The 19,137-nt window shown below is 48.1% G+C and overlaps 1 protein-coding gene across 1 annotated transcript in view; it reads right to left on the reverse strand.

The window, feature by feature from the left end:
• The window catches only part of SH3PXD2A (SH3 and PX domains 2A), a 268,519-nt gene that overhangs the window by 177,192 nt on the left and 72,190 nt on the right, over positions 1-19,137 (reverse strand). The window contains exon 3 of the mRNA XM_037400226.1: positions 12,325-12,400. Coding sequence (XP_037256123.1) covers positions 12,325-12,400 — 76 coding nt within the window. The remainder of the gene's footprint in view (positions 1-12,324; positions 12,401-19,137) is intronic.

The following is a 19,137-nucleotide window of genomic DNA, read 5'->3' on the forward strand; positions in this document are numbered from 1 at the left end:
ATGCAAACCCAATTGAAATAATATTATGGGTACAAGATTATTCTAGTTCCCTATTAATCCCAAAAGGAAGAGGGATGTGACTTATGTTCTCATCCCGACAAATCATCTCAAGACACTGCTGAATCAGACATGCTTGAAGCTTAAGAGGAAATAAGTAAAAATGTTAAGCTTTTATTACTAAGTTTGAGGATTCGTTAATGAGAATGTAAAACTAAGCCTCATTTAAATCCCCTCATTGTTCCTGACATAAATCCTTAGATTGTGTAGTTACTCTGGAATGGAGAAAGAAAAGAGCTAGGGAAGGTCACCTTCCCAGCTATTCATTTCCAGGCAGTTTCACTCCCAGGTACCTGCACAATACAGCAGTCTTCACTGCAAGCGTTTTGGTGGAAATGCTTTACTTGCATAAAGGCTGCAACTGTTCCCACTGCACTGAAGCCATAAAACTATTGCAATTGAACCAAAACTTGATAACAGCTTAATGGCATAAAGCAATGTTTGGGCTAAATTGAACCTGACCATATCACTCTGAAGTTCTTTGCCAAGTTAAAAGGCTTTTATTTATATTCTTTACTTACATCCAAGAGACTTTGACATATTTTAACTCACCTGCCTTCCTTGTCTTCTTAACCTTGGTCCCTTTCCAAGAAAAAAGATGTCATCTGACCACGGATGGGGTTTGATTTCCAGCAGCAGAATTAACCCACAACACAAATCCCTCGTGTTTATTCAGTGAGTGATGGTGCATGTCCTGGGGAGTGAGCTTAGCCAATATTCCTTGATGAAAGAGGTGGAGGGGGACAGGCTAGAGGTACCTCTGTTACCACATCACCCACTTGCATGAAACAAATCCCTGAGTTGTACCTATTCCAACTCTTCTGGTTTCATAGACAGTATGGGGAGAGCAGAATACACTGAGACCCACCAGTAGATCAGTGTCACTATTACTGGGACTTGCTGAATCTCCTTACATACGGGTCACCTCATGTTGACGCAACCGTGGCAGACTGCTGTACTGCAGAAACATGGCTTAGACAGTGCAATCCTGGTTACAAACACAGACTAATTGGACCTCAGGCAAAGCACGCAGCAGCCTTCCCTCCACCCGCTGAGTACACACAGGAGGGACTTCGGAGCTGCTCCAGCGGTCAGATACTGTGTCAAATGTACACAGCATCTGCATGGCACTGCACCAGACACCCCAACTGAGGAGGGTTAGTGAAAGGACAAACAAACAGCATTTACAGCCAGAGAGCATCAATTCACCCTCTCTTTGACAGGGCTGGAAAAAATAAGTTTTGTCTAGGGTGAGGGAAAGGAATTGAAAACCAGGATTATATCAGGCTGAACAATGCTATGATCAAAGAAGAATCTTTTCCCTACCTCTGAAGGTCCTTTTTTGACCTGTGTACGAGGGTCTTTTTCAATCAGGTCTAGCAAGTGCCACCTCTGCACACAACGTGGCTCGCATCTGCTCCAAACCTGGCTGGTAATGGGTGTATGATATGGTGGCATAACACGAGGCGCTGCAGTCCCCAAATCCTGGACACCTCATTTTCCTGCAGCAGCACTACCCTGAAAGCTTTGTGCCTTCATTTCCCCAAATCCCTTCCCAAGGCTGTTCTCGGGAAGGAGCAGGAATGCACCTCGCTAGCTTGACTTTGTTAGAGCAAGACCAAGGAGGAGGAAGAGAGGCCCATGCAGGTGGTTCAAGCAAGCTTGTGGCAGCCCAGCAGCACATCCCTGGCAGTGGGATGCAGCAGGGGGGTCAAGCAGGGCAGTATCACACTCCAGCAGAGCAGCTTTTGCTTGGTGGAGAGTGTGTTCCTTCCAGCTGCAGGCAGCCCACCGGTGGCTCTCCCCTCCCCTGTCACCACGTACCAAAGCCAGCAGCAAGCAACCCCTTCTTCTCCAGCCCCTGAGAGAAGGGGGTGGCTGGGACATTGTGCAAAAGTAAATATTTATGTAGCCAGGGCCTTCCTTCCCCTGCCCTGTATTTTCTCGCCCTTCTTAAAATGTTACAGATCAGCTGTTTTCATAATTGTGCAGGAAATGAGTTCCCTGCTGGCTGGCAGCTTAACACCCGTGCGTGCTGGGTCTACTGTGGCTGCACCGCTCATCCCTGCTGCCAGCTCCTGCATCCACCCAGCATCTTCAGAGTGTGGATTTTGGCCAGGTGGGAGACAGGATAGTCAGGGACATGCGCAGAGAACTTCCTCACTACAGTAGTCCTTCTCACATCTGCAGCTTAGAGGAACCCCTATCCCTTGGTCCATGGGTCAGATCAGGATCCCGGGAGACCCGACACTCTGTTTATGCCACTTCAGAGCAAACATCCAAACCAGACTAACACAGCTTCCTGCCTGCACGCAGCAGCGAGCGCTCTCAGGAAATTCAGGCATATTTCAAGCTTGCGACTTTTTCTTTGTTCTTCAGACAAAGCCCCGTTCACTGGAGATGTTGCTAAAAGGATTATTATCTGTAGAAGACTTCTCTTCCCAAGAGGAAATCTGCTAAACACACAAGTCTGCATCTGCTCTGTTTTGTAGGAGCTGAGATTAAGACAGGAATATTTTTCCTTCTGCTCCCCGCATCTAATGACTTAAATAGACCAGTGGTGACGACACAGCCTAGAGGGAATAGGCACAAAGGCCTTTACCCTGTACTCTGGCCTGATGGTTCTGCTGCTTGCCTGAGAGGGTACTAAGCTAACTTGCGCTCAGTGGGAAGAGTTGGAAGGATCTGGTGGGAATCACATCTAACGGTGCACTCAGTGAGACCTGCCCACCAGCCCGAACACCTCCAATAAAACCCCAGCAAAGGCCAAACCAGACTGTAAACGTTCTGCTTGTTCCGGGCTAGCCCTGTGCTGTTCAGAGCGCTGAATACAAGAAGAAACCTGCAAGTCTGAACTTGCCAATGCTTAGGATGTAAAAGCAGAAGGAACGCAATTTTCTACTCTTTATTTAGAGGTGGCAAAATCCTGATAGAAAATGACATGGTGAAAGTGTTTAACTTCAGACCCAAGGAAATTTGAGAGCAAACATTAATTACCTCCATCCTGAGTACAAGCCTGGGGCCTGTATTAGCACCTTTCTGAATGGGAGAAGCTCAAGAGGGTTGAATTTCCCACTTCTAGGACTTACTTTATTTTCCTCATCTACCTTCCCTTGGCTTCCCCTTTCTAATCCCCGTGTTACTTCCCTCTCTTCACCTCAGCTTTCCCATTAAACATGACTACAACTCTAAAAAATATCACAGGGGGGCAGACACTGCCATGGGTTATTTCATTATAGTGGAAATAGATTCAGTTTGGCAAATCCCTGCCCGCAGTATCCCCTCACTCTGCTCCTGAGTATAAAGATCCCCTTATGAGTAAGGACAAATGTGTTCACTAGAGCCTGAAAATAGCTGCATTGTGGAGCAGGGAGGTCTGCAAACACACCGTGCTTAAGAACATCAGCACCCAAAAAGCTTAATAGATAGAGAAAGTAAAGTTGGAGAAATCACTTGCGATCAGGCAGCAAATTCCCAGGTTCATTGTTTCCAATCCACAGGAAAAAAATAATCAGAACCTATTTTAGGCATGTGAGTATATAAATAAATCAGCTGGTCCAGCCAAAAGGCAATGGGGGCTGAAAACAGATTCAGAGGTCTAGACTATTACTTCGCTGTGAATCTCTGCTGGGCTCTGCTCTCCTCTATTGCCCAGGCAGCTTAAATCTCAATGCAACAAACGCAGATCAGGCAGAGAAGTAACATCCAGAGGGGCTATCTAGAGCCTGTGGGGCTGCAAAGCCATCCGAGCCCCTGCAAGCTTGACTCCCACGTAAAAAAGCACTTTCATTATATGGGCCATTTGTCGATGGATTGTGGGAAAAAGTCAGATTTCAACCCAGAGACGAAGACAAGCAAACCCTTATATAAAGCCACCCTCTCCCCAGCCTGTGGGTTGAATGCAGAATGCTCTCAGACTTGCTACATACCACCCACTTTAGATTACAGACTTGCAGAGTTATTTTTAAAAAGTAATTATAGTAGTAGAGGGCACACTCATCTGGAACGGCTGCCTGAGGAAACGAGAAGCCCAATGCAGCTCAAACTGCTTTTCAAGTCTATAACCGTGTTTATTTATTGCCTTTAAAAACAAAAATCAAAATCCAACTAATTTCTGAGTTAAAATATCTGTATATTTCCCCAAGGAGTCCAAGCAGCTATACTGCACTGAAAACCTGCCCTGGCCTTTTTGGTCTAGCATCCAGCACCAAAAAAAATTAAAAAAATAATCCCCATTAGCTCTGGCTTCAAGCAAACCAAAACCCCTTTCCATTCCTTATTTTCCCTTGAAATTGTGGCTTGATCATTAGAAAACGCTCATCAGGAGACTCCAATGGTCTAATGAGAGGCACATCACGTTCTGCATATGCTGATTTCTGCCCAGAGGTGGTTTCTGGCTGAGCAACACACCAGCTCTTAACCCATGTGAGAGGAGCAGGTACAAGCCCCAGCAAAATATTCTGTAGGTTTTTCCTACTCCAGTCCCTCATTTCAGCTGCCAGATGGTGGGTTTTGGATGCTAAGAAAGGACTTAGAAGAGACTGAAAGAGAGGAAAGAGGTCCAGGTACTTGGGCAGATGCCAGTATCGTTATTTTTTTCCCCCCTTTTTCTTCCTTTTGCCATGAAACCAGGCCTTTGGCTTACGCCCTATTAATGCCTGAAGACCTCCAGAAGGCTTGACGCCACCTGTGAAACAGGCTCAGCATGCAAAGCCAAAAGCCCCCCTGCACCCCACTACATGGGGCTCGCTGCAGCCCCTTCCTCAGTGGGCAGCTCTGAAAGCTGGCAGTCGCTGGCAGCTGCCTTTTCCGCAGCTTCTTCAATAGGAAGCAGCCTAAGGGCATCCTATGACCTCACACTTGACGACTTTGTCTTTCAACCAGAAAAGACTTAAACCCTAAAAATATCTCCACGGAGCCTGAAGAAAATAATATGCCTGCCTGACCCCCTCGAAATCATCAATCCTCCTGCTGCCCCACCAAGGAACAGCCGCTTCCTCCCGGCAGCCCCTGCTTTCCCTTCAAGCCTGGAGCCGACAGGAAATCCATTCTCCTCTTGTGAGAGACAGGAGATGAATTTTCCACAATAGCTCTCCCAGCAAGGCAGAAAATAGAAAGAAACAATAGAAACTTCTTTCTCAAACAAAGACGCTGCTGAAGAGCAGCTCACCAGAAGCTCAGCATCACCCAAGTCCTAAATAAGTTGCAGTGGAAACAAGCCAAGGACCTGTTAGCCGTTTTGCTAACACACTACCCTGGCTCAAATATAAGTTCATTTTAAACCTAGAGGCACTCTCCCCTTTCAAAGAACAGGCAGGAAAATTGAAAACGTGTACATTAGAAGGAAATTATATTGCATTATAGAGTGGCCCCCCAAAAGCTCTCTGTAGCTGTTCAAGCCCCCAGCATCCCATGCACAGTGCCATGGACCACCTCCCCACCTCCTGGCAGCCCCTCTGAGGTGGGGACAGGGGACGGTGATGGTGATTTACAGCAGGTGGGTGGGAAGGGGATAGGGGGGCAGAGGTCCTTTTTCTCCATCTAAGAAATTCTGCCATTCCATATTCAGAAAAGCACAGTACAATATCTTGGTTATTTGTGTTAAGACAGGTAAGGCTGAGCAAACCAGACACCTGAGACTCTTCTCTGTGTGTGTGTGTGCCTATCACACCTGCAAGACTACCCCTGCATATTGAAAGAACACAGTTTAAGGTAACTTAATTCATATTATTTTAATCTAAAAAGTAAGATATAACTGGGTCTAAGATAAAGATAATTTTTAACCTCTAAGCTACTTCTTGACTGGCTCTGAACTGCTGCAACACTGTTTGTTTCTGTGTAGGTCAGGAATTCTGAATGACTCCAAAGAAAAGTTATAATCACTTAGTAACACCTTGTTGCCCTGGCACAGAGCGCTGCAGGGCAAGACAATAAAAAAATGGAAAAGAAGTTTGAAATTAAATATTTTTGCACACAAAATCCAGCTAAAAATAAGGACAGGGAACGCTTTTCCTTTTAAATGTCCTGCTAGCAACCACCTCTCCAAAGGAGAATACAGCCTACAGTAAGAGTATCTCCGAGATTTCCAAGGGTACTCCTCAGCCAGTGTGCTCCTTTACAGTCACCGTGCCCCCTGCCTCCCCAGGTGGGCAGAATAAACGTCGAAAACACCTCGCAAGCACTGACCAGTGCCGGAACACAGCACCTTTGACAAAATTACACATGGCCACGTCCTAATTTTGCTGATCCTGGTCTCAACACAGGTGGAATGGGATCTGCTGGATCTGAAGGTCACCACAGCGCTGGTTGTTAGGATGAGCCTGCCATCCCTGCTTCTGCTCAAGCATAACTGCCCAAGATCTCTGAACAAAATGCAGTTTCTCCTCCAGCCCAGAGCAAAAACGAAAGGAGCAAAGCTAGAATATACACAACCAAAGGAAAAAAAAACCTGCTCTCATCACCATGGATGAAATCCTGCTGTTGCAAACCTGCTCAAGCTTTTCTGCTCGGCTTCCTTTTCCCCAAAGACAGCACTGGAAAGGGGCGGGGGGGGGTGGGGGGGGGTGGGGGGGGTGGGCAGAAAAAACCCAACACACCAAGCCAAACCCAAAAAGCAGACATATCCACCTGGGATGCAGTTCATCGGCAGATCTCCTTCCCCACTGCGGCCTGCGAGCAGCAGAAACAGAGGCGAGGAAGGTCCCGGCCAGCGTTGGGGAGAGGTTATTCCCCATCCTCCTGCATTGTGCAAAATGGGGAGGCTCCCAGCCGCCGCCAGCACTCCCCGCCTGCCAGCACCCCTCGCCAGCCCCAGGTATCTGGGCGGTGCTGGGATGGCCTCCCACACCCTCTGCAACCGCACCTCTCCCTTCTCCCAGCCCTCCTGACTCACACACGGGACTAGACTCGGCTGGGGCTTGCACCCCCGGCTCCCACTTGGCTGGGGGAACAGCCTGCAGCACACCTCGGGCAGGGGAGGAGGAGAGGCTGGGGTTTCTCTGGGAAACTGGGAGCCTTGCCCAGAGATTAAAGTCGGGCAAAGCCCTCCTGGCACAGAGCAGCTCCCCCCGCTCCCCTCCCACCATCGCTGGCACCAGCCACATGCTGCAGCTCAGGAGCAAAAACGGGGGCCAAACCTTGCTCTACCTGCAAGGATATTCCAGCCACCCTGTGTGTGCTGCCTGTCCTTAAAATGCCTCAGCAGGGGCACCGAGTGTTCCCACTGCCTCAGGGCCGAGGAAAGAGAAAGTCCCAGTGACCCCTTTCAGATGGTCCTGGGGTGTTTCTCTTCTCCGGGGGTGGGGCAGGGGAAAGCAGGTCATCGGGGCACAGCAGGCCAGACAACGGCTCATTGACATCTCATCCATCATGCTGGCATCCCTCCTGGTGCCCCAGGACACAGCCACCAAGCTCCGCTGGTAGCACGTGGCATGAAAAGTATGGTTTCCTCTTTCCTTACCCTAATCAAGGAAGGAGAAAAATCTGAGTGGGAAAGAAAGGAAAAGAAAAGGTGCCTTTCTGGCAGAGGCTCCCAAGCATTCGAGGCAGGGACTGGAGCCAGGCCAGGGTGTTGCTTCTGCAGTTGCCTGAGTGAGCTGGTAGGGCAGCCTGCACCAGCCCCCCTGGTCCCCTGCGATGGGACTCAGCATCCCAAGGGTAAGGAAAACCAGACAAAGCAGTCTCCTTGAGCAGAACGTCTCCCTCTCCAGGCAGCAGGGAAGCTGCAGAGCAGGCATCCCGTAAGGATCTTCCCCTTCCAGAACAGTTTATGGCAAAAATCTCCTGTGTTTTTTCAGTAGAGCTCAAAACTGCTTTGAAGTCCAGGCAGGGACCAAGCTGGAATCTGAGTAGAAAGTGCAAGGGGCTGCCATCATCAGTGCCCAGCCCTCCATGCCATGGAAAGCCCAAGCCTCTCTCCACGGCAGGGATCTGCAGCCCAGTAGCCAGCACGACAGGATGATTTTATGCTGTGCAGTGTATTTTCCCCAAGGCCACCCTCTGGAAGACACAGTGGAGCAAGAAGAGCTGACATCCCTCCAACTTTGGCTTTGTGTCCAGATGGCTCTTCCATTTAGTGCCAAAAGAAATGAAAAACAATGCAAGCCCTGAAGTCTTGAGTCAACCACTGCAAAACTGTTAATCCCAGAGTTGCATTGCCCTGTCTCTGCCATTTGTATTTGCTGCCATGTTCTCCAGAAGCTCAGCAGTCCACTCTTCTCCTTCCAGCAGAAGTTCTTTCATTATTCACCTTAAGATCCCTGAAATAGGGAGCCCAAATCCATAACCTCTTCTCTCTGCTGATGCAGATATAGAAGTATCTGACAGGGAGGGAGCAAAGCTTCAAGTCCACACTACAAAGATCACTCTTCAGATATGCAGCAGGAAAGGTGACGGAGAAATCAGTGCATTGCAAATGGGCTCAACCAGCAGCCACACTGGTACAGCCAAACAGCGCTTTCCATCTGTGTCTTCTTACAGTGACAAACCGTCTTTGGTCTAGAAAGGTTTTTTTGCAGCAAATTTTATTCTCACTCTTCCAGAGTCTCTCTCCATACTCTCACACAAAAAATTCATACCATCAACTACAAAAATGGTCTCTGACCACCCCAGAAAAATAGGTTTCTTAAACGGTTTTGTTCTGCCTCACCTCCCAAGATGCAGACTTTTCCAACAGTAAAAAGGGAAATCAGAGAGAAGAAAGGGAAAAGTCATGGGAAGAAGATAAAATGGGGAAAGGGAAGGAAAAATAGCAGGTTTTCCTTCTCTGTATGGTTAAAAGAAAAAAAATCACAGAAAAATTGAGGGCAGGGGAGTGACTCTCAAAAAGTAAAACAAAACTTCAAAGTTATCCACAGGACATCTTTTACAGGACTACCTGAAACTGCTTATTATTTCCTTGCTCCTCTCCATGGCACTGAAAGCTGTAGAGTCCTTACTTGTGTAAGAGCGAAGAAGGGGAAAAATATATATGAAGAAAAAAATTTGATAAAAATAAGATAAAGGTGTCTAGAGGAAAGAAAAACTGCACTTTTGTCCTGTTGGACCCAGTACGGTCTCTCCTTGGAGGGCAAGGCTCTGAACTTGCAAAAATCACAGCCAACACATTACAAGTCAGCAAAGCAGCAGCCATTTTCACCCAGGTGGAGAAGAAACCTGCAGTGAAACACCTTCTAGTACCCAAGGAATCCGTGATCTGTTCAGACAGTGGGAGGGACGGAGATGTACAGCTGGGAGCTGAACAGGGCAGCGGGACACCTTTTGCTTTCCTCACAAATCAGGATCATGCACCACCATCCCTGCTTTGTGCAGGGTAAGCCGAGACACAGCGTGACTGCGCCTAAGGAACAGGACCTGGACTGTCTAGCCTCTTGCTCCAGATGCGTAGCTGACTGGTGCTCCTGATCCTACTGGCATGACAGCTGAGCACACACTAGCCCTTTCCCTGTGGGAAGGAGATGCCGGAGCTTGTTTTCACCCAATGAGACCCTCTGTACACCCTTTCTGCCACCCAGATGATCGTGGATAGACCAGGCAGGTGTCCCAATGGCCATTCATCTCTTGGTTTAGACATCTTCTCCTCTCCCTCTCCATGCCAGAAACAGACTCATTGTCTTGGATCCCCCAACCCTTGCTGCGACTGCTAAACAGTCAGGGTATAGAGAGGGAGAAACTGCACCCCTCCTTTGGGACCCACAACGGGCCACCCCCAGGGCCACGTGGCCCTCTGGCCCAATCTGCTGCAGCCATGCTCAGTTCTTCCTTTCCAGCCCTTCGCTGATTCAGGTACCACCACCACCCACTTCTGCCTATGGAGCAGTGGCTGCACGGGCTGCTGCTGCAAGCTGCACCACACTACGGGTGACCTGCCAGCAAGTCCCACACGCACCCTCAGCCACGGCAAAGTGACCTGCGAAGGTGGCTCCTCAGCTCCCTGGCTCAGATCATGCCTTTATTTCAGGAGAGCACTACAGTGTTGCGGACAAGCAGGAAGTCATGGGCTGGCACACATCAGCTTCCTAAACCAGACCTGATGGGGGGAAGATGCCCGAGCCTGCAAGTGTCACGGGCAAACCCCAGGCACTCAGAACCCAGCAAGCAGAGTCATTCCAGCTTGGTTGAATCAGGCCCATAATAAGCAAGCAAGATCATAACATCTTCATAAAAGTAGGATTTAAGCACAAACATCTGCCCTGCTGTTTTTTAATTAAGGGAGTTTATAGCTAGGTATTCATTTCAGTAATCCATGGCTCCAGCTGCAGAAATGCCATGCGTATTCTAATTATGGCAGCTAGTTTATTTAACAGAGTTTGACACTGTTTGACATTTAGCTGAGTCACCTTGTTCCCAAGTAAAGCAACAAGGGCTTTTCAGCAGTTCAACAATAAAGAGGCAGAGATTCGATATCAAAAGTAGAGCATATATCACAGAAATTTTAAATTAAATACAGCTGAAGAGTATTCTGTTCTGGCAGCTTCTCTCTTTGGGACGCTAAGTCAACCCAAATGTTTTCCAGATATAACTCTTCCCTTCAACGACATGCAGCAGTACCATCTCCCTCATGTTCTTGAAGGGTGGGAAGGGTAGGAAGTGTTGTAATGGGCATATGGGATGTATCTCATCCTCCGCAAGTATCACCCAGCCGTATATCAGGACATGCATCACAGGCTGAGTGAGCATCAGTCACCTGCATTCAGCCAGCATTTTTCTAGGACAAAGTAAAAGAAATGGGCCATTCATGGTCAATACAGGAGGAGCAACTGTTACCTGCAGACAAGAGATTTTCCTACAGTGCCTCACCTAAAGCCATTTGCACTCCTACACAGTGCTTTTCAAGGACCTCAAAATGCTTTCCAGCAAGAAAGGCAGGCCAACAATATCCATCCTCATCATACAGAGGTTTCACAACGGAACTTCTTTATGAGTTTGTCGGTGGCACAGCTGGAAAGAGAGCCCAGCTTGGACTCCTCACCCCAGGCTGGAAATGGAGGGCAACACCACCTCCCCCTGGCTGCAGGTCTGGCTGCAGCACAGAGCACGGCAGTCCTGGGGCTGTCTGCTAGAAGATCTGCCGAGGCTGCCAGGCTGCCGCGCTGCCCTACTGCAGCTCTGATGCTTGTGTCACGTATTTGCACTGCTAGTTTCCAAGTCCCTGCTTCCCCACATATTTGCACTGCTAGTTTCCAAGTCCCTGCTTCCCCACATATTTGCACTGCTAGTTTCCAAGTCCCTGCTTCCCCACATATTTGCACTGCTAGTTTCCAAGTCCCTGCTTCCCCACATATTTGCACTGCTAGTTTCCAAGTCCCTGCTTCCCCACCAGTCGTGGAGCTGTGCTCACCACACATCTGGAGCAGCTGCTCTGCCTGCAAACGATGTCAGGGACCGCAGCATGCTCCTGGAGAGTCCTAAGCCCCCCCATCCCAGCCTCTCTTTACAGACCCTTTGGGGAAGAGCTGGGATCTCCTTTTTATAGTTAAGGGCAGAACAGACCTTTTAACAGGCTGAAAATACTCCATTTATTCTGGCAGGCAGTGCAGTGAGCCGAACTTTAAACCAACAGCCAGAATCATGCAGTCAGACAATAGAGAGCTGGCCTGAGCGTGCATTTCCAAGAGCATGCTGCGGTCTGGCTCATCTCCCCGATGCCATCCCTGCCGTAAGAAGCTGTGTGGAAGTGTGTGCCATTACCCTGAGGAGATAATATCCATCATGTACCGGCTCTCTCTGAAAGCTGTCAGAGGGACAGTGGCTCAAGGCCAAAGAGATATTTATTTATCTTTTTGGCCAGCACTGCAGAAATCCCTGTTTGCATTTAACCTTCTTTCAGTTTCCTTTATATCCCAGTGGCAGCTCTAATTATTCATTCCTCATTGTACAGTAACAGTGCCTGCAGAGCCATAGCATCCAGAAATGAAGATGACAGTGCCTCTAGTCTCCAGTGGCCTCCCAGCTGGTGGCCCAGGCTCAGGCTGCCTGGTGGCACCCCACAGGCACAGCCCCCAGAAGCCATCGAATGCCTTTTGTGTGGCAGGGCACGAGCCAACCTGAACCTGAACAGCTGATGCAAGATCCCCTGGGAGCCCTAAACACTATGTCGGTTATTTTAGGAGGAAGGGGAGGTCTGGTATCACAAGGCCGCATGTACGAGCTCCCAGGGAAAAGGCATTTGTAAGAGTGGTCACAAAAAGTACTAGAGATGGTGGCTGGGGAACTGCAGTCCCCAACTGTTCTCACCCATCTTATTTAGGGCTTCCCCCACAGCATTACCTGGTAGAAAAGGGATGATTCTTTGCTTGGGGTCTTTCTGGCCTCCTTCAATAGGGAACTTGTCCAGAAGCTGCATCTGCAAAAGAAACAGAACAAATTTCTCAGGGGGGAAACACAGACTGGCCGCATAGGGACCAGGGGATCTCTTGGCCTGTGTGTGGTTTCAGAGAGGATTAGCAAAGCAAAGCAACTGCAGGAATTGCTCTGCCTCGTTGCAGGGCAGCCTGTGCATAAAAAGGTGCGATACAGTTCACTCCAAGAAAGGGAGGGCAAAGTTTCTGGCAGCACAGAGGAGCTGGGACAGGGCCCAGGCAGACATCTGAGCCTGGCCTTGCTGCCGTTCTAAAATTAGGCTCTCATTATTCCTCACAAAACACACGCCTTGTCTCTAATCCACAGCCTGCCCGCGTTGGTGGAGACACAGTTTTTACCCATCCGTGTGACAGACCACCCGCCTGGCTAAAAATGCTGTTCAAGCAATCGGATTAAAGCATATTTAATAAAACACCCACTCTGCTTTCTTGCTGGCAAGGCACTGCCCACTGCCCTGGGTCCGGTAAGAGTGCTCCTGCTTTCCCAGGGGGAGAGAGGTGGGTTTGGGGGGAATAGCCTCCACTGCAGTCCCTGCATGGAGGACAGCAGCAGAGAAAGGGCAGCAGGGAGGAAGGCCTCGGAGAGCAGAGCATCCCAGAGAACACCACCACCACCACCGATGGCCAGCAAGTGCAGCTCAAGGTGAGTGTGCTCTTAGCACATGACGAGAACCTGTTAGCACACAGTTACGGACCACCCGAGCCAGAGTTTCACCCACAGCAGCTAAGATCTTGCCCCACCAGCTCCGAAAACCTGCCCACCACAACCACCTGTTTTTAACACACCCCTAAGGGCCAACCAGGCTCAGGACCCTCTGGTACCGCAAACCTGCCACCAGCCTTCAACCTGAGGAGCTCAAAGGAATATTGATGGCTACGGCCAGCTTGCACAGCGGAGCAGACTGCTGACCACCAGTGACTTTCTAAGGAAACAAACCTAGGAAAGCAGTATGCTGACATGCTGATCCTTGAATGAGTCCCTACAGTTTCTCTTTGGGTGACGAGCCTGGATGGACCAGTGCCACTAAGGCTGAACTGCAGCCAGAAGGCCATGCACAACCTCAGCCAGAAAGGAGAGGAGCACTTGCTCCAATGGCATCATGAACCTGCCCAAGAGAGACCATCCCCAGCCCTGAAAACTCCAGAGCCTCTCACCCCTCCCATTCACCCCCTGCACCCTTTCACTGTCATTCAGCCCATGGTAGAACCAAGACAAATACCCAAATCTTCATATTCTGTTTTATTTTCTCCCACACTTCAGATGTACAATGCAATGGTCTATGTCCCTGTTGATCCTACACAGAAGCCCTGGCTCCCCTGGGCTGGAGGAACACCAAAGCTCCTGCTAACGTGGTGAAACGTTTCCAACAGACTAGGAGAGATGTCTTTCAACACACAGTCCACAGGCCCTGTGGCCTCTGAGGAAGGTAAGGAAGGAAAGAAAGAGGTCCTGTTACTTGACCTTGCAGGACCCCTATCTCCTCACCTGAACTGGATCTACAGCTCAACACAAATACCTAAAGTGGCAGCAAAAGCTGCATGTGGAGGGGCTCATCAATCAGCATTTAACCTCAGCAGTGCTACCTGGCCAACAGTGAGGGGGGGGGTGTTAACAGTGCCTTTGCTAGCTCAACAGATTTCCTTTTAAAATATTTTTTTGCTAACATGGGGGAAAAAACAGTCAGATTTTTTTTTTTTTTACTGTTTTTGTTTTAAGCACACAGAATCATTCTCCTCTTCCACCACACAGAACATCTCCAGCATTTTCACCATATGGTACAGCAAACCAAAGATCAAGAGGAAACTCGGGAGTAGAAGGAACATCTGTGCAGGAGAAAAAATTAAAAGATCCCACATGTTTCCCCATCAGGGAGTCAGCCTGGTAAATAAATAGACCATAGCTCTGCGGATTGTTGGCTAACTCACTTTTCTGCCTACAGAGACATGGTTTTTATTGAAAATGGGAAATTTTGTTTTTTTGTAGGTAGAGCTCTGAGTGTCTGAGGTCAGACATGGGCAGGAGTTTTGTTCAAAGAAAAAAGGGGAGGAAAAAAAAAAAAAAAGAGGGGGAAGGAATCCCCACTGATTGACTTCAAGTTTCACTGTTGCTACACTTTTAGCCAGGAAGGCAATTCTCACTTTACTACATGGTGACTGATTCAAGCTGGAACCGACACAGTCAAATTCCCATGGTTATTCTTGGAGTTAGATTAGCTTGGCTAATACAAGCCTCTTTAACCATATCAAGAGAGTCACAATGTGTATAACTTAGCGCTATTTATCTAAAGGGTGGATATCAGCAAAATACATACAATAAACTGCAGCTGGAAGAGTTTGGCTAAACTTTCCTAGACTACACTTTCCACCCCAGCTCTTACCTCCACTGGGACAGGCTGGATGGCAGGGAGCTGGGGGGAGGCAGAGGTGCTCCAGAGGCCACTGAGGCAACTCATGGAGACACAGCCTGTCCCAGTGCAAAGTCCTTGGGGAAGCATGGAAGATTTCTCATCTTCTTCAATATATGAGCCAATGTCCCGATGGGCAACATGCAGACATTTGTGTGAAACTGAAGACAGGGTGTGACGTTGCTGCTCCTCTAAAAGGCTATACAAGGTTGGGCACCCATGGAGGGGTGTGACAGTCCCCTTCAAGCCCCTGACCCCAGATGACATTTGCCACTGGCTTGTGGCTCGCCCCCTGGACCAATGAGTTGGGTCTGGTATTTGTGCTGCTCCAGCAAGAGAGACAGGCTGGTGTTGGGCAGCTGTGCGAGAGGTTCAGGAGGAAGCTACGGCTGAATCTCAGGCATGACATGGGAAACCCAACAGACCTAGAAAGGATCTGAGCAAGGACATAACTGCAGCCCAGCAATTACGCCTGTACCTCTATGCCCAGCTGTTCTCATTAATGACTAAAAAAGCACTCCCAGTGTGACAATGTCTGTACAGATGAGTACTAACAGCACGGAGAACCTGCAACACAGACTGGAAGGCACTGACTGCCCTTCAGCTTCTGCAGTGCAGGAAACCCTCCAGGGACGTTAAAGCCAAACGAAGAGCAGCAGAAGCACAGAGCCTTCCTCAGCACTTCCCTGCACCCAGTTCTGCCATTCAAAGCCTGTCAAAGTTAGATCTAAAATCCGAGAAAAGCAGGATTTCATGGAGAAGGATGCAAAGCGGAAGACGAGGAAGAGACAGATGCAGGCAAAAAACAAGCAATGGGTCTAAGTGAAACATCCCAAATCTCCCAGATGTGATGGAGCATCCTGAGCCAATGGCTAACAGCCCCAGTCAGCCCGGCTCTGATAAGAGGAGACACTAACCATGGAGATAAATGGAGCAGCTGGGAATGGAGGTAGCTAAGGGCTGAACCACACAAACGCTCCTGGTAGTCATAGCACTTTCCCCGTGTGGATGATTTAACAGCCAAAGGCCAATAAAGATATTTTCAGTTCATTTAATGTCTACAGAGAATCTGAAGGTCGAAAATTCTTTAGTCTGTGACAAATGTTTTTTCCATTAAAGGGAATTATTATTGTTATTACTACTAATATACATATGATTGTTGAAAAAAAATCCTTTTCTTAAAGCCCCAGGTTATTCTGCTCAGACATGGGAAGTCTCCACAAGTTGTTGCTCGCATCTTTGATAGATGGCATTTAGCTTAGGGACAAGATTTTCTGAATAAGAAAGTCATCCCGCTACCCAGAGTAAGTGCATCTCTGCCTGAAGGGAAAGAAGGGAAGTCTGGATGCAGAGTCCTGAAGGATGGAGTTAGGGCTGTAGCTGGCTTTGGGCAGGCAAGAACACACAAGTGGGTGATGCATTTTGGCAAACCTGGGGGAGCTCATACTCAGTTCATCTGCTTACAAGCATTAGTATGTGAATGCTGCCAAGGGGGAGCCTCCAATTTTACGACTGGTGTGATGAGCAGAAAGAAATCTGTCACCATGTCACTGTGTCACAGGGTGGGAGATTCATTTGGAAACAGGGAGGGTATGCGGAAACTGGGAAATGAGCTTCCCACCCACTCGGGCAGCACGTCTGGAGTCAGGCTGAACAAACACATCCCATTCCTGCTTCTGGCACAACAGACACATGTCCACAAATAACCCGCCACCAAAATCACCTCCCCAAGCTTTGTCTCTCCAGACTGCTCTGGGTCTGCCAACAGCTTTCCTGTGCAAGTCCTGCATGGAGTCCTGCCTCCTGCTCTGAGCAGTGACCTTCTTACTTCTGCACTAAACTCATTCAGAAAATCTGCTATAAACCTTGTGGTCCAGATTACGACTTTCTCACAGTGGTCAGCAAATGATCATGCAATTAATCCCATTAAAAATCAAGGGAATTACTCATGTGAGCTGCTGCTCATTAAAATGAGAGCAGGCTCAGAGCACTGACCGATGCCACTCTTTATCACTTGACCCGCAGGAGTGGAATAGGAAGGTTTCAGTGCTATCAACTCTCATAGTAACTGGCCTTTTGTTCAAGTCCCAGCTTCTAGACGTGAGCAATTGGTTGAGAATTAGCATTCACTGTTAAAACCCAAACAAAAACTAGTCTACCTTTTATGGTGAAAAGCATAAATTTACAAACAAGACCCAAATTCATCCTTCAAGGTCCAGAAACTGAAAGGCAAATAATGTAAGAGTCTCTATGCTTTTAATATAAATGTAGGCAGCTCTGGAAGCTGCCTCACCCATGTAAATGGGAAATAAAGAGGTGCGCTCAGAGTCCTCACCTACAGCTAAGCTGTTACTTCATAGAATCACTCAGGTTGGAAAGGACCTTTATGATCATTGAGTCCAACCCTTAACCTAACACTGCCAAGCCCACCACTAAACCATGTCCCTAAGCATCACATCTACACATTTTTTTTAAATACCTCCAGGGATGATGACTCAACCACTTTCCTGGGAACCTTCCGTCTCAACTCTTTTGCTTCAGGCCACCTTTACCTAAAAATGTGAATATGCCATGAAGAAAGAGATGTTCATGCACGCAAGGACTGTTTGGGATCAGCAATCACCAGCTGATGGCATCTTCACTTCACATCAGTTTTGCTATGAAAAGAAGATTCAGCCTGTCTGTCTTGCAGTGGTACCACCTGATTAAAAATCTTAACCAAAAAAAACCCAAACGCCACTTGAGATGCTGTAAGTAGTACCTCTGAGGATGAGAAGCCAAGCATCTTCCTGATAATAATTTACTTACTATGTTTTAATTATCTTGGTTAGATTTTCATAAAACATTTCTTTCTGGTTTAGATATATGGACTTACAGCACCTGAGACTAAAGAGTGACTTCTCTTTTGCAAGAGAGGTTTTGACCCTGGTAAGCTAACCAATGCAGGGGGCATGAACATATAAACTGTTCAATGTCCTGATCCTGTGGCATTTGTCAGTGGGAACTTTGTTCCTGATTTGGTCTCGAGGTTTTGGAAGTTTGTGACCAAATCTAACTCCCTAAAATTAATCCACTGAGACAGCTATCTGACCTCCACCTATGCCTTACACCACAGACTCTAGCTGGAGCTTCCCGCTGGGCTGTTAGTTCCTCCCATTCCTTACTTGCAGCAGTTTTAACTCTCCTCGGGTCAGAAAAGTGAAGTTCTCCACACCTCTTAAAATGAGTAAGTTAGGACACCCTCATAACCTCTTATCAGCATGCATATCTTTCCGATTCCTTTTCAAAGGGATGTAGGTTTGCCATGTGCACAGATAAAAATCAAAGCCCTGAAAGAGGTCAGCACTGCAGTTACAGGACATTTATTTTAACACACAAAGACCCTGAGGATGACTTTCATCCAAACCCCTTTGGCAACTGAAACAACAAGCACCACTGCAAAGGGACACAGGACCTCTTGCAGAGTGAGATGAAGCCTCACTCCCTTTCCGCAGTGTCTAACTGTATCCCACAAAAACAGTGAACAAAAATCAAAGCATGCCCAAGAGACCGAGAGCAGCAGATTTTTGGCAAGGTGCCCCCAGAAGTCCCAGTGAGTTTGCCACCTTACTCTCAATCACTCAAGCAGTCCCAAGGCTACAACTCTTCCTAGACTGGACGTCAAGAGGTCTGTTAGCTTCCCATTTCCCAAGTGCTCATTAGAAAATGTATTTTTCATTAAAAATGAGGCAAGCCGAGAGTAATTTAGCCACTGCTGGAATCGAAAGGTAAAGTGCATGAGGACAGTTAGGCATCAGGCACACGGTGATCCCTTCTCACGAGGCTGGTCTGAGCTCAGCGTCCCACGGAGAAAAGAGAGGCTACAGCCAACTGAGAGATGGGGCAGAGGAAAGGAGGCAGCTTGACACCTATGGGGTTGCATGCACACTTCTAAGAGAGGGCTGCCAAAGCAACTGGAAAAAAAGCAAAGGTGCTTACCAGGGATCTGAACAAGTGATGATGGAACTCACACCCTCAGCAGGAGGGGTTCAGGGCATGTGCAAATCAGAAAAGGTTGAAAGGCCCTGATATAGATAACAAAAGCTTAGATGAGAAGGGGAGGTAAGATACCAGAATAGAGGAAGGGTTATTAAAACCCTGAGGAGCAGCATCAATTTCCTTTCATTTTGAAGTTGAAAACCAGCTGTGCTGCTCACTGACATGACTGACAGTTACTGCATTATCAGCTATATTTTGAGTTATAACAATGTGATCTGCAAGAAAGGGAAGGGCCAGAACTGGGTTAATTCTGTCATCTGCCAGAGTTTTCCCATGGA

The sequence above is a fragment of the Falco rusticolus genome, chromosome 9 (genome assembly GCF_015220075.1).
Source record: "Falco rusticolus isolate bFalRus1 chromosome 9, bFalRus1.pri, whole genome shotgun sequence".
Taxonomy (NCBI): Eukaryota; Metazoa; Chordata; class Aves; order Falconiformes; family Falconidae; genus Falco; species Falco rusticolus.